At 41.1% G+C, this 22,972-nt stretch overlaps 1 protein-coding gene across 6 annotated transcripts in view; it reads left to right on the top strand.

Moving 5' to 3' along the window:
- The first annotated feature begins 804 nt into the window (after positions 1-804).
- The window catches only part of TVP23C (trans-golgi network vesicle protein 23 homolog C), a 59,328-nt gene continuing 37,160 nt past the window's right edge, over positions 805-22,972 (top strand). For 2 of the 6 annotated variants that reach the window (XM_050763468.1, XM_050763470.1), the window contains exons 1-5: positions 805-1,118; positions 8,836-8,918; positions 10,367-10,511; positions 16,946-17,035; positions 18,188-18,319. In XM_050763468.1, coding sequence (XP_050619425.1) covers positions 1,107-1,118; positions 8,836-8,918; positions 10,367-10,511; positions 16,946-17,035; positions 18,188-18,319 — 462 coding nt within the window. In that variant the 5' untranslated portion in view covers positions 805-1,106. The other 4 variants (XM_050763469.1, XM_050763471.1, XM_050763472.1 and 1 more) reach the window with 4 other exon arrangements.

The raw sequence follows: 22,972 nt of genomic DNA on the forward strand, positions 1-22,972 counted from the left end.
TTTGTCAGCTTTTCATCTCCAAGGGCACGAATGCGATTGTGCTGCCGAACTTTCTCGCCTTTGAGAAACGCGTGTGTGTTTTTTCCCCTTTCATTCATTATTAGAATATTAGGTTTTAAATGGCACTGGCAAACAGCCATGTAAAATTTGTTATTTTAATAGAGAAAATCCCTTCAATCAAGGGAACGTGCAAATATCACTATGCCAACAACAGCAGTCTGACTAGGACAGACAGATAGGATACTGTCATCATTACCGTTTCAAAAATGACTTAACGCCCCTCAATTTCACATCCTTTGTTCAGGCAAGATCACACATGAGCTGCTGGACTTAACACAGTAATAAGAATAACGACTCCCATTTACTAGTAAGGAAACCATTATCATCCCCACTTTACGACTGACGAAAGAAGTACATAAAGGTTGGTGATATGATTGGCAATAGAGGACCCAGGCGTCCAAGCTCCAGGGTGCAAGGTCTCAACTCCTATTCCTTAGTTTCCTGGCGTCTAAGGTTATACCTCCCATAATAATGCCGTCCATTACTTACTCTAGAGTCCTCCTGCCTTGTTTTTCTTAACGTTTTACTTCTTCGCAAGCACATATTTTAAAAAGTTGTTTCTACAATTTAAAGTACAAAAGTAATACTGTACAGGAGTACGTCTTTGTAAAATATTCAAAGAAAATTAAATTATAGAATAAAACCCCGACCTCCTGCATTCCGGGCAGCGACGCTGGCGGGAATGACTTCAGAATTTGCACTGGAGGAACAGCAAACATTTCCTCAAAACAGACCATGAAGCTTTCCACTTGAGAGCTCACTGTGGTCCCAATGCTTTTCCCAGCCGGTTTTCGCTCCTGTTCCAGGCTCCGCCTCCGCCGTGTCCGCGCTTCTCGCCCCGCCCCACACAGCAGCTCCGCCCCCGCTCGCTCCGCCCCCGGAGTTACTCCTCCGGCGTTGCTCCCTCAAAGCGGAAGTGAAGCCGGACTGAGGCTCCTACAGTGGTCCCTCCTGGCCTTTGGTGACGAGTCGCGTCAGTTCCGACCCGGACCCGTACGCTGCTGCGCTGACGTGGCTCCCGGAAGTAGGGCTGGCGTAGGGCCGCCATGTTGCAGCAGGTGAGGGGCTGAGGGCGCGCAGGGAGGATGGCGGCTCGTGGGATGGGCTCTGCAGTTTCCTGGGGACTGGAGTCCGCCTTCCCTGCGCCCACTACTCGAACTCGAGGAGGAGCGGGGCGGCCGGGAGTGGAAGGCTGTGGGTAGTTGTCTGAGGAGGGTAGCTGGGGGTTCTGAGGCCTCTGGAGGAGGCGTGACTGGTGCGGCGCCGAGCAGGTAGTGCTTGCGGCTGTGGAGACGCCCGTTGTTGACCAGCCCGAGCGGGGGTCTCTTTTTCCTCAGCCCTTAGTGCGGGGGTGGAGGTGTGGAGTAGCGGCCTGCGGGCCTCTTAGATCCCTGACCCCCAGAGCTGCGATGCGATCTTGTAGGAATCGGCGACACCGCCAGAGCCTCGCTTTCAAGTTGCTGTTCCCAAACTAATGTTGTTGATGATTCTCTCTTGTGTGCTCTTAAATTGTAGTGCACATGTTGGCAACCGGAGACTAGTAAGATTAATTTAATAATCTCTTCTTCTTAGAAAAAAACTAGTATTTATAGTCACTTAGATTGTCTTACGTGTTTTTTTGTTTCGGCTCACACATAATTTATTGAGGGGTTACTATGACTCAGACATGGTTGTAGGCCCAGGGATAGGGCTGTGACCAGTACAGACAAGTTTTTTGCCCCTTATTTTCGGGTTAGAGAAGTGGGTTCTAGGAGATGGGAGTGGGGTGGGGAGACACGATAAATTATATAACCAAAGATATTTTCAGATAATTGCAAAGGCAGGGTGATGAAATAGCAAGTGTCTGAGGATAGGACAACGAAGATTTGTGGTCAGAAAAGACTGCTTATGAGGAGATGCCTTGAGTGGAGAAAATCTAATAATGGTTAAATTCAGCTATGTTACAGGAAAGGCGTCCTGATTCAGACCCCAAAAGAGGGTCCTTGGCTGGGCGCGGTGACTCACGCTTGTAATCCCAGCACTTTGGGAGGACGAGGTGGGTGGATCATGAGGTCAAGAGATTGAGACCATCCTGGCCAACTTGGTGAAACCCTGTCTGTACTAAAAATACAAAAATTAGTTGGGCGTGGTGGTGCATGCCTGTAGTCCCAGCTACTCGGAGGCTGAGGCAGGAGAATCGCTTGAACTGGGGAGACGGAGGTTGCAGTCAACCTCCACTGCATTCCAGCTTGGCGACAGAGGGAGACTTCCTCTGTCCCAAAAACGTTCTTGGATCAGGCGAGAAGGAATTCAGGGTGAGTCTGCAGTGCAAAGTGGCAAAGTGAAAGCAAGTTTATTAGGAAAGTAAAGGAATGGCTACTCCATAGAGCAGCCTGGAGGGCTGCTGGTGGCCCATTTTTATGGTTATTTCTTAGTGATATGGTTAACAAGGGGTGGATTATTCATTCCTCCCCTTTTTAGAACATAGTAACTTCCTGATGTTGCCGTGGCATTTGTAAACTGGCATGGCGCTGGTGGGAGTGTAGTAGTGAGGACGACCAGTAGTCACTCTCGTGGCCGTCTTGGTCTTGGTGGGTTTTGGCTGGCTTCTTTATTGCAACCTGTTTTTTCAGCAAGGTCTTTATGGCCTGTATGTTGTGCCAACCTCATATCTCATCCTTTGACTTAGAATGCCCTGTCTGGGAATGCAGCCCAGTAGGTTTCAGCCTCATTTTACCCAGCTGCTATTGAAGATGGAGTTGTTCAGGTTCACATGCTTCTGACATCTGAACCTGGCACCCAGGCCGGATGAGGCTGGAGAAACACAACCATGCCGACTGTTCCCACTATTTATGTATTTATTTATTTATTCATTTATGAGACGGAGTTTCACTCTTGTTGCCCAGGCTGGAGTGCAATGGCGCGATCTCAGCTCACTGCAACCTCCGCCTCCCGCCTTCAAGTGATTCTTCTGTCCCACCCTCCAGAGTAGCTGGGATTACAGGCGCCCACCACCATGTCCAGCTAATTTTTGTATTTTTAGTAGAGATGGGGTTTCACCATGTTAACCAGGCTGGTCTTGAACTCCTGACCTCAGGTGATCCACCCACCTTGGCCTTCCAAAGTGCTGAGATTACAGGCGAGAGCAAGGCCTGTTCCCACTTGGTAAGTTTGTGATGCGAACCTCAGTCGAGCCCTTAGTGCTGCCAGGCGGTCATTCTCCATTTCTATAGCCCCTTCACCCTCTCACCTTAGGCAACTATTAAAACTCAAATCTTCAACATTTCTTCTCTTATCCTCTCTCAGCTGGTAATGTTGCTTCTTGTTTCACTGAAAATGGAAGCCATTGGAAGACAATTTTCACACTAGCTGCCTATTTATTTGCATGTTTACTCATTGTCTCATATTCTTGTATGATAATTGGAGTGTCCGTGCTCCATTCTTAGGTCTTCCTGTCTGCTGTGTCCTGGTTTCCATCTCCTCTTGCCTACTGGAAGGCATTGTTCCAGTAATTCTCTTTCTTCCGTCGTCAATTTTTTGATCCTTTTAAACGTTTGTTCACATCGACATATAAACATGTTTTAATTTCTCTTACCTTAAAAAATGAAAACTTGACACCATATGCTCTTTGACTTGTCACCCCATTCTTTTTCCTTTAAAGACTTGTATCATATGTACTTGTCTTTTAATTCTTCCATTCTCTCTTGTATTCATTCTAGTCAGCCTTTCTTCTCCTCTCCCAACCATACTGGAACTGAGGTCCCCGATGACCTGTTAAAAATACAGTGGCTGGCCGCGGTGGCTCATGCCTGTAATCCCAGCACTTTGGGAGGCCGGGGTGGGTGGATCATGAGGTCAAGAGATTGAGACCATCCTGGCCAACATGGTGAAACCCTGTCTCTACTAAAAATACAAAAATTAGCTGGGTGTGGTGGCCCTTGCCTGTAGTCTCAGCTACTCGGGAGGCTGAGGCAGGAGAATTGCTTGAACCTGGGAGGCGGAGGTTGCAGTGAGCCAAGATCACGCCACTGCACTCCAGCCTGGCGACAGAGCGAGACTCCGTCTCAAAAAGAGAAAAAGAAGAAGAAAAAATACAGTGGTCACTTTTTGGTTTTCATCTTACTTGTGAGCAGCATTTGACACAGATGATGGATCCTCCTCCTGGAGGCACTTCGTTTGGTTTCCAGGACACTACCCCCTCCTGGCTCACCTCATGTTCCTTAGTACTTCTTTTTCAGTCCCCACTGTGTATTCCTTCTTATCTTTGTGATCTCTAATTATTGGAATGCCAAGAATCTGTCTTAGCCATCTTTATCTTTTTAGTTGTTCAGGACAAAAGCTTTGGAATCTTCCTTGATTCCTTTTATTTACCCTTCCTCCACCTCCCCAGTCAACCCGTCAGCAAATCCTGTCAGCTCTACCTTAAAATGTATTTGGGATCTATTTTTCATCACCTCCACTGCATCCATCCTAGACCAAGCCATTACTTCTTGGCCTCGTGATGGAAGTAGTTTTCTAACCAGTCTCCTAGCTTCGTGCCTTTGTCCCTCCTTCCTCTCCCCTACCCCTCCAGATTTTTACTACAGTAGCCAGAATTCTGTATTTAACAGATGAGTCAGAACATGCAGTCTTACAGTTAGAACACTCCAGTGGATCTCCCTCTCAATGCTTTTTGGTTTTAAAAATACTAGCATCTTAAAATGTCCAAAATCAAACTGCTGATTTTGCCCCGAAATCTTTTGTGTCTTCCCCATCTTAGTAAATGTACATTAGTAAATGTAACTCCAGGAGTGCAAAGCTATTTGTCTTTTTTTTTTTTTTTTAATCTGTACCACTTACAGCGGTACCTGGCACTTGGTAGGCACTCAGTATTTACTGAATAAATGAGAAGAAATCAGTCTTTCAAAGAGCAGGGTAAGAGAAGTGTTCTAAGTAGTATGAACCATAAGTGCAAAAGAACCTGATGGGGCCTAAATTTGGCATGTTTAAGGAACTGAAAAGAGGGCCAGCCTGGACATGGTGGCTCATGCCTCTAATCCTAGAACTTTGAGAGGCCAAGGCAGGAGAATTGCTTGAGCCTGGGAGTTTGAGACTAGCCTGGGCAACACAGCGAGACCCCATTTCTGCAAGAAATTAAAATATTAGGTATGGTGGCTTGCAGTACTCAGGAGGCTGAGATGTAGAGCCTGCAGTGGTGACCCCTGATTGCTCCACTGCACTCCAGCCTGGGCGAGAGCCAGACCCTGTCTCAAAAAAAAAAAAAAAAAAAAAAAAAAAAAAGCCAGTCTGGCAGGAGCTTAGGTACTGTATAAATTTCCTATTGCTACTACAGCAGCAAATTCCTATGTACTGTTGTAAAGTTCTGGTGGTCAGAAGTCCAGAATGAGGCTCCAGGGGTTAAACATCAAGGTGTGGGTAGGGGTTCTGGAGAATGAGTTACCTTACCTGTTTCAGCTTCTAAACACCTGGGATCCCTTCCCCATCTTAATGCCATCAGCGCAGCGTATTCGAATCTCTGTCTCTGATCCCTACTTTGCTTGTTTCATCACCTTCTCTGACTGACCTTCCTTTGTTTCTCTTGTAAGGACCTTTGTGATCACATCATCTGGCCAGCCTGGGTAATCCAGGGTAATCTCTTGACCTCAAGATCCTTAACTTAATCCCATCTGTGAAACTCTTTTTGCCAAGTAAATTCACATATTCACAGGTTCCAGGGATTAGAACCTAAACATCTTTGGCAGGGGTGAGGAGGTATTCAGCCTGCCACAGTTCATGAAGGGTGAGTGGCCGGAGATAAGGTCTTAGATATTGGCAGGTACCAGATCATGATAGATCATGATAGGGAGTCTGTTTTTCAGTCATAGTGCTGAGGGGTGTCAGTAGGGGAATGATATGATTTGATGTGAAAAAGTCTCCCCGGCTGCTGGATGGCGATTAGACTGTTGGGATCAAGAGCAGAAGGCCTCAGCTTTTTATTCATAACATCATATGGTGGATCTCAATCTTGGCTCTACATTGTGATCACACCTCAAAGCAGTTATATCTGAAACACAGGGCTGGACCCAATTATCAGCTTTTTTTTTTTTTTTTTTTTTTTTTAAATAGAGCATTCTAATTGTAGCGAAGGTTGAGAACCACTAGTCTCATAGATCTGAATCCATTTTACTTTTTCAGTCTTAGCTCAATAGGAGCTTCTCCCATCCGTCACTTACTGCATGGGCTACTTGGCCATTTCTTAGACAAACTTCCTGTATTCCCACCTGTGCCTTTCAAAATATACCTAGTCTAGGGAGGCCTATGCGGACTATCAGGGCCCAGCTGCTAAACTCACCTCCAGAAAACTTCTCCAGTGCCCTGTAGTAGGAATGATTTGCTTCCTTCCCCAGCTCCCATTTGTACTTAGATTTCTCAGCCCTGATCACAGTCAGCTGTATATTATAGCCTCCTTTGCTTATTTACTCATGCCTTCAACAAATATTGTATCACTTGGCTAAATGCTTTGCTAGACACCAGGATTTATTACAATGCAAAGACAGTCCTGGTTGGGCGTGGTGGCTCACACCTATAATCCCAGCACTTTGGGAGGGTGAGGTGGGCGGATCGCTTGAGGTCAGGAGTTTGAAACCAGCCTGGCTAACATGGTGAGACTCTGTTTACTAAAAATACAAAAATTAGCCAGGCTAATTAGCTGAGATGCACTCCTGTAATCCCAACTACTGAGGAGGCTGAGGCACTAGAATCACTTGAACCCAGGAGGTGGAGGTTGCAGTGAGCCGAGACCATACCACTGTACTCCAGCCTGGGCGACAGAGCAAGACTGTTTCACACACACACACACACACAAAAGACCTTGTCCTCCAGGTCTTCCAGCAGTTTATATATGGAGGTAGGAGTGGGTAGACTTGCAATAAGAATACTCCGAGATAATTGTTCAAATGGAGATTTGTCCAAGTGCTGTAGGAACATGGGGTTTTCAGAGGCAGGTTTTCAGCTATTTCAGTATTTGAGCTAAAAAACTTGAAGGATGATTTGGTATTTGCCTGGTGGTGAGCAGGGCATGGGGAAGGGAAGAGTTTTCTGAGACAACATGTGAAAGGCAGGGGATGGGAGAGAGATTGCAGTGTTTCTTAGAGACCATGTAGTTAACAGTATTGCTTCAGTGCTCAACAGTGCTCAATGAAGACAGTGTCAGAAGCAAGTATGGGGCATTAGATTCTGTGATCTTCTATGCTTTATGTGAAGGAGTTAAATTTTATCCTATACTTGTAGGGATGCCATTGAAAAATTTGAGCAGTAGAGTGACATGGTATGATTTCCATATTGGGAGGATTGCTCTGGGTAATGTAGAGGAGAGGCTGGAATAGGGATAAAGGCAGGGAGGCTGTTGAGTGGCACTAGGAGAGGAACAGGAGCAGGTTCGTTGTCGTTGAGGGGAATTGCAGTGAATTGAGGTGTGAACCACTCTTAGAAGCCTAAGGTTATGGGGCCGGACATGGTGGCTCACGCCTGTAATCCCAGGACTTTGGGAGGTCAAGGCGGGTGGATCACAAGGTCATGAAATCGAGACCATCCTGGCTAACACAGTGAAACCCTGTCTCCACTAAAAACATGCAAAAAATTAGCCGGGCTTGGTGGCACACGCCTGTAGTCCCAGCTACTTGGGAGGGTGAGGCAGGAGACTCACTTGAACTGAGGAGGCAGAGGTTGCAGTGAGCTGAGGCTGTGCCATTGCACTCCAGCCTGAGTGACAGAGCAAGACTCCATCTCAAAAACAACAACAACAACAACAAAAACAGGCTAAGGTTGTAAAAGGAAGCAATGCTTTGGGAAGGTAGAGGATTGAAGGGGAGATTCAAGATCAGGGTTCTTAAAATCTTTTTTGCCTAATAAGTGGCCTTGAAGAAGTTTATATGCATATGCTGATTAGAAAGATTCAGTAGAGGCCGGGCTTGGTGGCTCATGCCTGTAATCCCAGCACTTTGGGAGGCCGAGGCAGGCAGATCACCTGAGTTCAGGAGTTCAAGACCAGCCTGGCCAACATCGCTAAATCCCGTCTTAACTAAAAATACAAAAATTAGCTGGGCGTGGTGGCACTCACCTGTAATCCTAGCAACTTGGGAGGCTGAGTCTGGAGAATCGTTTGAACCCAGGAGATGGAGGTTGCAGTGAGCCAAGATCATGCCATTGCACTCCAGCCTGGGTGATGAGCAAAACTCCATTTCAATAACAACAACAAAAAAGAAAGATCCAATAGATAGACTTGAAGGTAGAAGAAAATGTAAATAAAGGGGAAAATGATGAAACAAGTCCCAGAGGAGGCATGAAAAGAAGTTATTCTGAGCACAAATAATTGGTTTAGCCTTGGATAAGAAGAGAAGGAGTTGTGAGAAGGGATCATGGAACTAAGGATGCAGTCAGATGATTTTGTGAAGGAGCCAGAAACCTTGAGATTATCCCTAGTAGCCTCGGCTTGCTCTGTGACTTGGGAGAGAACAGGTGAGGATAGGTGTTAAGTTTGTAGTAGCATCATCTGCACCCCAGAGTTTTCTCAGAAAGTGCAGCCTAGGGGCAGGAATGGAGCAGCTGAGACCTGGATTATTACCTGGGGTTTTTGCCAGATGATTTGAGGAGGATGGGATGGAGGATCTGCATGTGTCCTTTTCCTAGGTTTTGAATTCCTGATGCTGTAACCACATTATTTTATCTTCTATTTTGATGAGTATGCAGTTTTGCATGCAGTGACTGTGTAAACACTGAATATCCTTTTGCTTCTTGACCATTTATTTTTCCTACTAGGATAGTAATGATGACACTGAAGATGTTTCCCTGTTTGATGCAGAAGAGGAGACGACTAATAGACCAAGAAAATCCAAAATCAGGTAGGAGGAGAAGTTGCATGAACTGTGTTAGTGTCCAGTGCTGTTCTGTATGTATGTCGTCGTTTCGCTGTGCTTGTGAATACTGCCTGTTGCTAGTTTGACAACATGCAGTATTTAGTGTAAGACCAAGATGACATTTCAGATTTTCTTGCGAATAATTGGCATATGGAATTTTACTTAATACTGAGTTTTAAAATTAGCAAATCCAATTATTTGAACACCTGTGTTTTAATTCTGTGCTGTTTTCCAAGAATGTACCATTTCTTCATATAGTTTCTATAGATACATTACATTTTGATTTATTGTGCACATTTCAAAATCACGTGACATTTCTATTCTAAATTTAATTCTCTCTAAAGAAATTCACTTACTGAAAGCAGATTCTACCTGAACCCTGCTAAAATGCTGTTTTTCACTTTTCTTTCATCTTTCATGCCAGTCACAAAAGACCACATATTGTGTGATTTCATTTGTATGAAAAGTCCAGAATAGGCAAATCTGTAGAGACAAGATAGATTAGCTGTTGCTAGATACTGAGGAGTTTGAAGGTAAATGGGGAATGACTGCCAGTGGGTACAAAGATTCTGTCTGGGGTAATGAAAAGTTGTAAAATTGATTGGAGTGATGGTTGTACAACTCTGTGAATGTACTACAAACCATTAGATTGTTTACCTTAAGTAAGTAAATTATATGATATGTGAATTATGTCTCAAAAAAGGTGTTAAAAAACAAGAAACAGGCTGGGTGCAGTGGCTCACGCCTATAATCCCAGCGCTTTGGGAGGCTGACGTGGGTGAATCACGAGGTCAGAACTTTGAGACTATCCTGACTAACACGGTGAAACCCCCCTACACTAAAAAAAAATACAAAAAATTAGCTGGGCGTGGTGGTGGGCGCCTGTAGTCCCAGCTACTCAGGAGGCTGAGGCAGGAGAATGGTGTGAACCTGGGAGGCAGAGTGCAGTGAGCCGAGATCGTGCCACCACACTCCATCCTGGGCGACAGAGCGAGACTCCATCTCAAAAAAAAAAAAAAAAAAGAAAAGAAAGAAGCAAAACAAGAAACTACCTGATAACTTTGTCTTAATTTCTGAAGTGATTTCTGAGGGCTAAGGAATTCTTTTGGCATGATTTGAAAATATGATTCAGATTCTAAGATATAGTTTCCTTATTTCTCCAAGCGAGGTAAAGTTCTTTATTATATATTTTGTGAAAGTTTATATTCAATGAAGTGTTAAAGTCATCTGTGCATAGTGTATTTTCTGTGACAACAGGGCCTAGTCAAATAGTGGGACTTAAGAAAAAGCGAGGTAGGACGTTTGCTTTCTCCTAAAGTCATCTCTTATTTTGACAAAACTCTTCACATTTACACCACGGCTAAAACATTTTTTCTCTACATTTGCTAGTACCTGTAGTAAAATGTAATTGCATATTGTGTTTTGGTTTTCAGACATCCAGTAGCATCATTTTTCCACTTATTCTTTCGAGTCAGTGCAATCGTCGTCTATCTTCTCTGTGAGTTGCTCAGCAGCAGCTTTATTACCTGTATGGTGACAATTATCTTGTTGTTGTCGTGTGACTTTTGGGCAGTGAAGGTAATTTTGATTGTTTTTATTTGAAAATTATATTTAATATGAAAATGATATATAAAATAATGAGAGCATTTTGCATTAGTATTAATCTTTTGTTACTTCAAACCTTGTCTGTTAAAGTGCTAGATATATCAAATTGCATGTAGATTTTTTTTTTCATTTTTTCCCTTTGACAATACAAGATGAGACATGTAGGTTACTGTGCTGCTGATTTTTCTGTGCCATATTCTAACCTACATCAGCTTCAAAGTCAAATAAACAAATGTGACTAGCAATCATAGACCCTACAATGTTGCTTCTAATCCATACCATGGGTTTTGCTTCAGGCTTACCTGTAGGTGTGCTGTATATAATTTCTAGATAAGGCCCCAGTGTAGGTTGTCCACAAATACTTAAAAAATACCTACCTTTTGCAGAAGCTCCTATGGATGCTTTAGGGCAGTGTTTCTCAAGCTTGCCACCCACTGAATATTTGTCGGTGTCCAAATATTGGAGGTGGGAGGAGTGTGCTATTGACATCTAGTGGATAGAGGGCAGATATGCTGCTAAATATCCTAACACACAGGACAGCCCCCTGCAACAAAGAATTACCCAAAATGTCAGTTGTGCCAAGGTCGAGACACTCTGCTGTAGGGGATAGAAAGGAGTGTAAGAAATGGTTTTAAACTCAAGAACAATGATTAGAGAGATGGATGGATGGATAGATAGGTACATGGATAAATAGATAATCAAGTAAGCATAATAAAATATTAAATATGGACTCTAGATGATATTTGGGTATTCGCTGTAAAATTTAACTCTGTATGTTTGAAAATATTCATAGTAAAATAGTGGAGAAAAAAAATCAAAGGCTAATTTTGGAGTTTCAGAGACATATACTGATTCAAAGACCAGTAAGATGTTACAACCCTATTCATACCCACCAATGTATCCATTTTTAGATCTTTTAATTCTTGTTTTTTTTTTTTTTGAGATGGAGTTTCACTCTTGTTGCCCAGGCTGCAATGGCATGATCTTGGCTCACTCACAGCAACCTCTGCCTCCTGGGTTCAAGTGATTCTCTTGCCTCAGACTCCCGAGTAGCTGGGATTACAGGCATGCACCACCATGCCTGGCTAATTTTTTTGTATTTTTAATAGAGAGTGGGTTTCTCCATGTTGGTCAGGCTGGTCTCGAACTTCTGACCTCAGTGGATCTGCCCGCCTCGGCCTCCCAAAGTGCTGGGATTACAGGCGTGAAACACCGCGCCTGGCCATCTTTTAATTCTTACAGATATCAGAAGTGGTTGGCTTGGTGATGGCCAGTTTCCATAGGCCACATAATGCCGAGAAGGAAGATTTCAAAGGTCTGTTTTCTTTAGGTTTTTCTTTTGTTCACTCTTCTTTGGCTTGCATTTATTTGAATATCTTCTGTTACTTTATGCTCTAAAGTATTTAGTACATACCTACTCACAGTTTTGATATGCGTTTCTTTTTGTTGTTCATAAAATTTCTATTCAGCCAAATAGAATATGCTTTCCAGTCAGATCTTCCTGGTAATTTCCAAACTCTTAAAATTTTTCTGGGTTTAGAGTTTTAAAAAATGTGATCAAAATAGTTTATTTTCTGATAAGGTTTTGTTTTGTTTGTTTTTGTTTTTTTGTTTTTAAACAAGTGCTTAAAAAATGGCACCCTTTTATCCTTGGCAAAATTGTAGATAGCCAAACAATGGAGATATGAAGCAAAATTAAGAAGTCAAGAATAGGTAGGTTATTAAGTGGACTTCGGATAAGCAGGGTTCTGAAACAGTTAAAATAGAGATGTGTCATAATTGTTATAAATCTCAATGTACTTACTAAAAAAACAAAAAAGCAATCTTTATCTAAACCCCCAGGTGTCCAATCTTTTGGTTTCCCTGGGCCACAGTGGAAGAAAGAATTGTCTTGGGCCACACATAAAATACACTAACATTAGCTGATGAGCTTAAAAAAAAAAAAAAATCACACACAAAAAAATCTCATAATGTTTTAAGAAAGTTTACGATTTTCTCGGCCAGGCGGTGGCTCATGTCTGTAATCTCAGCACTTTGGGAGGCCAAGGTGGGCGGATCACGAGGTCAGGAGATCGAGACCATTCTAACATGGTGAAACCCCGTCTCTACTAAAAATACAAAAAAAATTAGCCGGGCATGGTGGCGGGCGCCTGTAGTTCCAGCTAACCTGGAGGCTGAGGCAGGAGAATGGCGTGAACGCGGTAGGCAGATCTTGCAGTGAGCTGAGATCGCGCCACTGCACTCCAGCCTGGGCAACAGAGTGAGACTCTGTCTCAAAAAAAAAAGAAAGTTTATGAATTTCTCTTGGGCCACATTCAAAGCTGTCCTGGGCAGCATGAGGCCTGTGGGCAGAGGGTTGGATAGGCTTGCCCTAGGTGATGTTAATGAAGATAAAGAAGAGGTAGAGAACGGAAAATAATTTAAACGCATGTTTAAATGCTAAAGCTTATATTGGTTTTTATTTTATTCTTCACTCTGACAAATTGAGTAAAAAAGGTTAAATAATGGTTTTAAAAATTTAATGACAACTATTAGTAAAATTTAAAACAAGTCATGTATCTTCTGAAACATAAGAGAAGATGGAACAAGTAAAACAGTTCATAGAGCAAAAGAAGGAAAACAAAGCAAGTATCAAGGAAGCTTAAATCAGAAAGCACATGTATAAGGTGATGTAAGTAATGCAAATTCATTATTATAGTAAATGTAATTTGATTAATATACCCATTTAAAGACAAGAATATTAAGATCGGGTCAGAAATCAAAGTCCAAACAAAAGATCTAACCAAATTAATGACATTAGAAAAAATAAAAGAAGGCAAAGATAACATCAGATCAACTCAAACCAAAAGAAACTTGGCATTGTATGATTATCAGATGAGATATGAATCAGAATAAGCACAAAGAGGAACAAAAAAATGTCATTTTATGAATCACAGTGAAGATCATTCAGAGTAAAATTATATCAAACTATGTATTAAAAAAATTAGAAATATTAGAAGATAGAAAGCATTACGATAAGTCTAACAAACTACAATCTTTAACAAACCAAAGTGCCAAAAATAACTAAGGTCTCAAGGATCTGAATGAAATAATTAGCAACATCAATTTAATAGCAGTTTTTGGGACTTTGTATGACAGAATACTTTCTTGTAAAGTGCCTGTGGAGCATTTACAAAGATTGACTAAATATCACTGTGAAGAAAATCGAAATAAAATTGCCCAGAGCACCTACATTTTCTAGTCCAATGAAACAGAACTAGAAATTAATAGAAAGTGGTTGTCAAAATTGGAATTCTTTGTAAAAAACCAACTGTTATGTAATTGGGTTTAAAAGGAAGCAAAAAACTGTAAATATAGGTTATTTATACCTTAATGGTGATCATTTACAGTCAAGCTTTCTGAATATGTCAAAAACTGAATTCAGAGGGAAAATAATAGAAAGAGGGAAAATAATGGACTGCTTGAATCCAGTTTCAAAAATAAGCAATAGGCCTGAGAAATTAGGAAAATAAGCTAATAAAGATAAAAGCAGGAAAGGGTTGGAAAATGGGAACGTGGAAGAGTTTGAAAGTATTCTGAGAGCATTCTTTGAAAATACCTCTGGTTTAGATCTCCCTTGCCAGCCCTTTTTTTTTTTTTTTTTTTTCCACTTAACATCTCTCCCGTAGGAATTTTGGTTTCATAAGACTCTTCCTTTTCTTCTGTATTCCTTTCCTAAGGAGTGCCATCTGTGCTTCTGGTTTTGATTGCTGATCTGTAAGCTGTGTTGCCTCCCAGATCTGTATCTCCATTCAGGTTTGTCTTCACAACTCAAGGCCTCTCCATGTGTCTTCTTCACGTTTTTATGTGGCTGTCTTGAAGGCATCTCAGATCTTTTTTTTTGAGGTGAAATCTCGCTTTGTTGCCCAAGCTGGAATGCAGTGGTGCGATCTCGGCTCACTGCAACCTCCGCCTCCCGGGTTCAGGCGATTCTCCTGACTCAGCCTCCTTGGTAGCTGAGACTACAGGCATGTGCCACCATGCCTGGCTAATTTTTGTATTTTTAGTAGAGACAGGGTTTCGCTATGTTAGCCAGGCTGGTCTTGAACCCAAGTGAGCCACCATGACTGGCCAGGCATCTCATATCTTAACGTGTAAAATACTACTTGTCATCTTCCGCTCCCCAAAAACTCTTCTTCTTTAAGTGTTCCCTTTCACGGGGTCTGGAATCACTACTTTTTTTACTTGAGCAAACCAGAAATGTATCAGTTGCCTCCTTCCTACTCCATATCTTATTAATGACCAAGTCCCATAAATCCATAGATTATACTTTATTCATTAGGGCGTCAGTGCCTACTACTCTATCTGGAATGCTCTTCTTGCTCCCACATCACCTTAAGACAGGGATTCCTAATCTTTTTATGCCATGGGCCCCTTTCATAGACTCATGATAATGTTTTCACGTATATAAGGTACATAAGATTACAAAGGAAGTCACTTATATTGAAATATAATTTAAAAATATTAAAAAAGTAAATTTTTGATTGAGTGATATGTGTAGTAGTCCCCCCATTATCTGAGGTTTCACTTTCTGTGGTTTCAGTTACTGTAGTACGCTATACTACAGTAAGATATTGCATGAGGAGAACCACATTCACATAAATTTTATTAGATTATGTTGTTATAATTGTTCTATTTTTATTTCTTATTAATCTCTTACTGTGCCTTACTTATAAATTAAACATTATCATAGGTATGTATGTATAGGAAAAAATATAGCATATATAGGGTTTGGTATTATCCACAATTTCAGGCATCTTCTGGGGGTTTTGGATTGTATACCCTGCAGATAAGGGAGGACTACGATACTTTATACATTTATTAATGGTAAGATCTAGTGGCAGGTCTAATAACTACTTTCACAGCAGTAGTGAGCATAAACAATATTTTGAGATAACTGCAGCAAGTATAGTATGAAATGAAAAATGTCTGTGGTTTCTATTGTGTCAGGGTGTTTTTAATTTTATCTATATTCGTAGTTTGTTGTCTCCATTAATAATTTAAAGATATGCTAACTACTTTCAAAGCAGTGGTGAGCCTAAACAGTATTTTGAGGCTGGGCGCGGTGGCTCACTCCTGTATTCCCAGCACTTTGGGAGGCTGAGGCCGGTGAATCACCTGAGATTAGGAGTTCAAGACCAGCCTGACCAACATGGATAAACCCCGTCTCTACTAAAAATACAAAATTAGCTGGGCGTGGGGCGCATGCCTGTAATCCCTGCTACTTGGGAGGCTGAGGCAGGAGAATCACTTGAACCTGGGAGGCAGAGGTTGCAGTGAGCTGAGATCGCCCTATTGTACTCCAGCCTGGGCAACAAGAGCAAAACTCCATCTCAAAAACAAAAAACAAAACAAAACAAAAAAAACCTACAATATTTTGAGATAACTGTAGCAGGTATAGTACAAAATAAAAAAATGTCTGTGATTTCTGTTTCGTCAGGGTGTTTTTAATTTTACCTACATTCGTAGTTTGTTGTCTACATTCATAATTTAAAGATACGTTAAATTTCAGCCAGAGGTTAATGGAAATGAAGATAACATTTTTTTTACCCATCGAAGTTCACAGAACCACTGAATCTATTAGTGGACATCATTAATTAAACATCCCCGGTACTATTGATTCTTATTTATTCTTTAAATTTCATTCCAAATGTTGATTCCTCAGAGAGTCATTTTCTGATACCCAGACTAGATCAAATTTCGCTGTTATACTCTTCAATCATCCCACACTTTTCCCTTGCAGGACTTTACCTCAGTTGATAATGGTACATTTGTACATTGGTTGTCTGCTTCCTCTTCACCTCTTTCTCTGAGAAAAGAGATGGATCTGTTAGTCACTGTTGTATTACCAGCACATAGTAGATGCTCAGTAAATATTTGTTGAGTAAATAAACATTAGGAAAGCTATCAAAGGAATTTGTTACCTTAGTAAGTAGGAAAAGAGCTTGGTACACTTGAGAGACTGACTGAAGGCTAGTGTATATAACCATTTTTGGGGATATGTAGTTGTAAAATATATGTAGCTATAGTCAGGATGTAAGGTAGGTCACAGTAACCAAATAGCAAGGAGTTCAGGGAAAATTAGGGAACGGGAGAAAGGGCAAATTGTTCATGAGGGAAAAGAGAAGGGGTAATGTTTATGGGTAGACTTGTGGCTTGCTCTGTTACCTCTACCTTTACTAGTACTGCCATTATCATTTTACTTAATCATTTAGCCAGGCCTGATATATAGTAGTCTTTACTAACTGGATATTATGAAGGTAAAGCTGAAGGTTTTTGTGTGTGAAATGTTACACTAAGATATGAGCTGATGATAGATCTTTAAATAATGCTTTTAAAATGTGCCTGTTTACATTAACCTTCACCAGAATGTCACAGGTAGACTAATGGTTGGCCTACGTTGGTGGAATCACATTGATGAAGATGGAAAGAGCCACTGGGTATTTGAATCTAGAAAGGTAAAGTGCCTTTTTTGTTTTAAATAGTGTTATCAGCTAAATTATTTGTAGATTATATTTAAATATTAGAAGATGAAGTATTCAGAATTGAAAACACTTAGCAAATCACTTGGCATGTCAGTACTAAAGGAGATGGCCTTCTAGAATTTAATGCATTTTTCTGTCTAGTTCAGACCAGAAACAAGCAATACACAGAACAGAATCCTTTGAGGAAAGACGCTGGGTCAGCGTTTATACAGTGTGCTAAGCTGCCTGCCAGGGACTGCTGATAAAATACCTCTGTGTTGCCTTCGTTAGTATCTCCATGAATCCCTCTATGCCCAGCAGATAACTGCTTTCAACATCTTGTTCTGTCTTTGCTCCTGTGGTCGTCTTTCCTTTCTGGGCAGGAAAAAGGAGGAGGAGGAGTGCAACTGGATAGAAAAGCTGATCAGAGCACTCTATTCTTCAAACTTCTGCCTTCAGGAGCCCTGGGGGTCCCGGTCTGTTTTGGGTTAGCCTGCTACAGTATAGTGAATATTCACTTTCCTCATGGAAATAAGTTTTGGAAGCAGAGGACCAAATTCTTGGCGACAGTACATCAAGGGTATTGACAAGTTATTTTAAGAAAGTGGCACTGTGTTCAATGAGCCTGTATTCTTTTATATTATGGAATCTACCTTGGACACAACTTACTACCCTTGTAAATTCCTGGGTATTGCTAAGACATTTTGATAATTGTCTTGAATCCCTTAATTCCATTTTTTTTCCCCCTCTGGATGCTAATTTGACCTTTTAGTCTCCAGAATGATTATAACTGTGATTTCCTTGATCCTTAGTCAGAAAGGTATCATTTAGAGCTTCCTTATGAATAAGTAGTACAAGTGCAAGAAGAATTGAATAGAAGCCTATCAGAGACCACTCTTTACTGTCATGTGTTGTGGTAAACCATCCATCCTGTCCTGAAAATGCAAAATGCAAAATTCTTGAGTTAATATAGATCAGTTCCTAAAATTACAAGAGTGGAAGTCATGTTTTTTTGGCTTCTGACTTAGGACTTGGGCTGTCTGTATTAATATTTGAACTTGTGAGTAATATGTTTTTTATTAAACATGTTGAACTTTTTATTGATAAATCTCACAACATGATAATTGAATTTATGTTCTTTTATAGGAGTCCTCTCAAGAGAATAAAACTGTGTCAGAGGCTGAATCAAGAATCTTTTGGTTGGGACTTATTGCCTGTCCAGTGCTGTGGGTGATATTTGCCTTTAGTGCACTCTTCTCCTTCAGAGTAAAATGGTTGGTGAGTATCAATGTAGAACTTTCAAATAATCCATTAAGATGTCTGATGGTAATCATAGGAAGCAACAACCGAGTCCTTATCATTAGGGATGTGTGAAATTTTTTCACACAATATTTACTGATATCAGGTATATTTTGACCTTAATTATGTTTTTCCTCCTAATTTGTAGTATTTTTTTTAGTTCTGTTTTGTGATACAGGTTCTTTTTTTCTTTGTGTGTGCTCATACATTCATACTTCTTTGGATTTGGAAACTTACTATCTTTTTCAGTTCTTCTAGTAGTTACCTTTAATTACTTTATATCATTACCCTCTTTCATGAATTAGGAAATTTATTCAATATTTGTAGATTTCCTGCTCTGGAAAATGGGAAAGTTTACACTCATATGATTTCTTTAACTTCTCCCTGCTCCTACCTCTACCTGCTTATTGTGGTCTTATTTTAGTCCTTGTAGTGGTTTTCTTTGTAACATTAATTAATGTACTTTAAACCTGTTTATTGACTTAATAGACTCTGTTTAGAAAGGGAAGAAAATAAACACTCATATTCCTTCCTATGAGTCTCCTCCTTTCTTTCTTGTTTGTTCCAATGTTATTTTTGTGTTACCAAGTATTATAATAGTTATCTTTTGAAAACATATTTCTTAGTGGGTGTTCAGTCTTTGATCTGTTTTTTAAAAAAATCAATTCACCAGTCCTACTGCAGCTTCTCCTTTTACTTATTGGTTGGTTAAATTTTCTTTTGACTCATGTTTAAACATATGAGCCTATTGACCATTCTTGAATGATGACCTGGCTGGATTAATATTCTTGGGTCACAGTTTGTTTCCGTTTGAAAGATGCTATTCCATCATTTTCTTATATTGAATATTTTGGAGAGGTCTGAGGCCAGGCTTACTTAACCTTTGTAATCTCTCCCCATAAGGTTTTGTTTTGTTTTTTTTAGTTCGTGTAACCCGGATGTATCTGTATTTATCTTTCCATATCAATTTTCTGGAGCCTGTGTGCCTTTCTGAGACAGGCAGACTAAAGTTTTACTTGGAATCAGGAAAATTTTTTTTTTGTTAAATCTTTGCATTTATTTATGTTCTCTGTTTTGACCTTTAATTTTGAAGTATTAGTTATGTCTATGTTGGATCATTTTTGTTTGTTCTCGTCTACTATTTTCTTGTTGCTGTAATTATTCATTTCCTTATTTATTCAGCAATTTTAAGAGTTCACTGTTATGTCAGAGCGGCCTGGGGACACAGGGGCATAAGTTAGGGGACAGGTAAACAAGATGACTGTTCCAGTAGAGCTTGTGTTCTAGTGGAAGGTAGACAGACAGTAAAAAATACAGTAGGGTATGTTACTTAATGATACAAAGTAATGGGGTAGAGAGGGCAGAGGAGAGAACAGTAACTATTTTAGGTGCTCAGCTAAGGCTTCTCTCTGTATTTCCTTAGCTTTGTCAGCTCCGTTTTCATCTCCTGTTATCTCATCCTCATGCTTTTTGAGTTCTTATCTTTAGATTTTTCTATAGGGTGAAATATTCCCAGGAATGCTTTTATTTTGATGGTTTTTTTTTTCTTTCTGAGTAGATTCTTCACCTATCTTCTGTATACTGTGCTTCTTTTTTCTTTTTTTGCTATAGTTTTGCATAAATGCACTTCCCTTTGTCCTTATCCATTTTGCTTATCCTTACAGTGACAGCCCTGTCCACCCCTTCTCTTTCTGCTGGTTTAGTGAGGGTGAATCTTCCTTGACCACCTTCCCCTGATGTCTGAGGCATGTGGCTGCTGCTCTGAGCTGGAATTGCGGTGCTGGGTTTGGTGGCATTAAGACACAGGTGTGAGGTGCGAGGTGGAGACCTCGCCAGGCTCTGGCTGTCTTGGCTGGGCTGCCTGGTTTTGCGTTCTCTTCCTTAGTGGAGCTCTTGTCTCCTGGTTGGCTGTGCACTCTCTGGTTTTTCCCTTCTGCTTTGGATTGTTTATGAGACCTTGGAGTTTTAGCATCCATCCAGGAGAGTCAGCCCAGTCTTTTTCTAGCAGTGTTTCTGCTTCTTAAAACAAAACAGGGAGACGTTATGTGAAAGCCAGTTTGATCCTGTGTTAACCTACTTATGCCTAGTGTTCCATTATTGGAACGCTAAGCATATAGGAGTTATTTATATCCTACTGCTCAAGGTCATCAGCAAGGTCTGATTTTTCACTCATGCAAAAATTTACAAAATTGCAACCTACAGCATAAATGGGTTAAGACTGCTGGGTATAGTGGCTCATGCCTGTAATCCCAGCACTTTGGGAGGGCCGAGGTGGGCAGATCACTACGAGACCATCCTGGCTGACATAGTGAAACCCTGTCTCTACTAAAAATACAAAAAATTAGCATGGTGGCAGGCACCTGTAGTCCCAGCTACTCGGGAGGCTGAGGCAGGAGAATGGTGTGAACCCAGGAGGCGGAGTTTGCAGGGAGAGATCGTGCCACTGCACTCCATTCTGGGCGATAGAGCGAGACTCCATCTCAAAAGAAATAATTAATTAAAAATAATAAAAATAAATGGGTTAAGACCACAGGACAGGAAGGGGCTTCACCCAGGCTCTCCATGAGTCTCCCACCTTCTCACTTCTCTTAAGATGATCAGCTCTCATGATGATTGATGCTTCTGTGCTTCCTCTCCTGCCTTCTTCCCACTTGGTGGCACCACTATGGCCAGCTGCAGGGATTTTCCTGCCTTTTTGGGCGGTTGTTAGTTGGGAGGAGTTTCTGTTGTCATGGCTATTTCTGCATTTTTTTTCTCGGGTCTTTTGCTTTTCTGTAAGTTGCTGGGGATGGCAATTATTAGTGAAATCTTCCTTAGAGCTTCTTTGGAGAGTGTGGAGCTGTGTAGAGCTGCTCCAGGCTGGCTCTTCGGCCACCAGCCCTTTTTTATGTTTGTTGGTATTAGTTTATTTGCGTTTTTAAAAACGCTGTTTGCTGTTTATACCTTAAGGGGAGGAAGATCTTCATGCCTGACTTTACTGCACCATCTTAAACCAGAAGTTTAACTTACAGATTTTAACATTTGTTGCCATTGAGTAAATTGATTCCTTAGCAGGACCTGTGATTGGTCTGTGAATTCAGGTGTACCCTGGCATGTTGATATATACATACCCAGCAGCGCCACTATTTGAGAAGCATGGGAAGTTAAAAGGACATTTATTCAAATAAAGACACAGTTTTATGTTTAGGTAGGTAACTAGCAACCTCTTATTACACTAACACGTTTAATTCCATGAAACATAAGTTTAGAACAGAAAGTACCACCTCCTCGTCTTTTACTAGGAATGTGAACCTGTTCATTAATCAAACATTTAAATCTATTAATTAAACATTAAAATCAGCCATACATCTTGTTAAGGGTAAGGAGAATAAATCTAGATTGGAAAAAGACATTTCATTGAGCTCCTTTGCTTGTCACAGATATAAAAGAGTAGAATGGTCGATGAGCTGTTTATTCCAGAACAAGGGTTGGCAAACTATGGCCTGCAGACCACATTCAGCCTGACACCTGTTTTTGTAAGTTTTTATTGAAAAACAGCCTTGCGCATTTATATATCATCTATGGCTGCCTTTGGATTAGAACATTAGAGTTGAGTAATTGTAACAGAGACCATATGATCTAAAATATTTATGATTTGGCCCTTTACAGAAGAACTTTGCTGATCACTGTATTAGAATCTTTAACCCTGGGAATTCCTCACATTGTCTTAATTTTTCTAATTGAGATTAATTAGAAATTTTTAAAGAATGGGTTTTGAGTTTCTTTTTCTCACTTCTCATTGATCCTAGTGGGATCACCATAGGTGAGAAAAAGAAACTCAAAGGAACAAACAGCTCTGCAAAACTACAGTTCCCCTTGGAGCTGTCTCCCTTCTCAGTTAAGGCAGGCATCTGTTGATTGCTCCCTTAGGGCATTGCATCCCCTCTACTAGAAGCCAGTTGTCACATAGAGCAGAGATTCACCCCTGCCTGCTCTCAGTTTATTGGACTTGATCTACCTCTTGACTGTTCTTTTGTAATTCTTACAGGAATAATTAACATTTGAGCCTTTCCTGAGTCTCATTTACTTTTCCTAACTTTACTCACAGACCAGTGGGAAACAGAGAGCAAGAAGGCTCCCCCTTCACTGCATGCCCAGCAGCTAGTATGTGCCTGGCACATAGAGCGGTTGTGTTCAGTAAATACCTGCTGGGTGAATGACTCGTGCCTTGTGCAGAGCGTCTATCAGTTGGGTCTATTCTGGCAGCTGTCTCTGGAAAAGTCTCACTGGCACAATCATGGCTTTGCAGAGCTTCCTCTTCCCTCTCTTTCTCATGACAATCTGCCTTGTCTCATTTATGGCACAGAGAAAGGTCGATTTCAGGCCAGTAACCACTGATTATTTTTTCCCTTGTCCCAGGCGGTGGTTATCATGGGTGTGGTGCTACAAGGTGCCAACCTGTATGGTTACATCAGGTGTAAGGTGGGCAGCAGAAAGAATTTAACCAGCATGGCTACTTCATATTTTGGAAAGCAGTTCTTACGACAAGTAAGTGTTTTCTGGATGTGATCAGTAACTGATGCAATTATTTCTAATCTTTTTTTTTAGACGGAGTCTTGCTCTGTTGCCCAGGCTGGAGTGCAGTGGCGCAAT

The sequence above is a fragment of the Macaca thibetana genome, chromosome 16 (genome assembly GCF_024542745.1).
Source record: "Macaca thibetana thibetana isolate TM-01 chromosome 16, ASM2454274v1, whole genome shotgun sequence".
NCBI classification, from domain to species: domain Eukaryota; kingdom Metazoa; phylum Chordata; class Mammalia; order Primates; family Cercopithecidae; genus Macaca; species Macaca thibetana.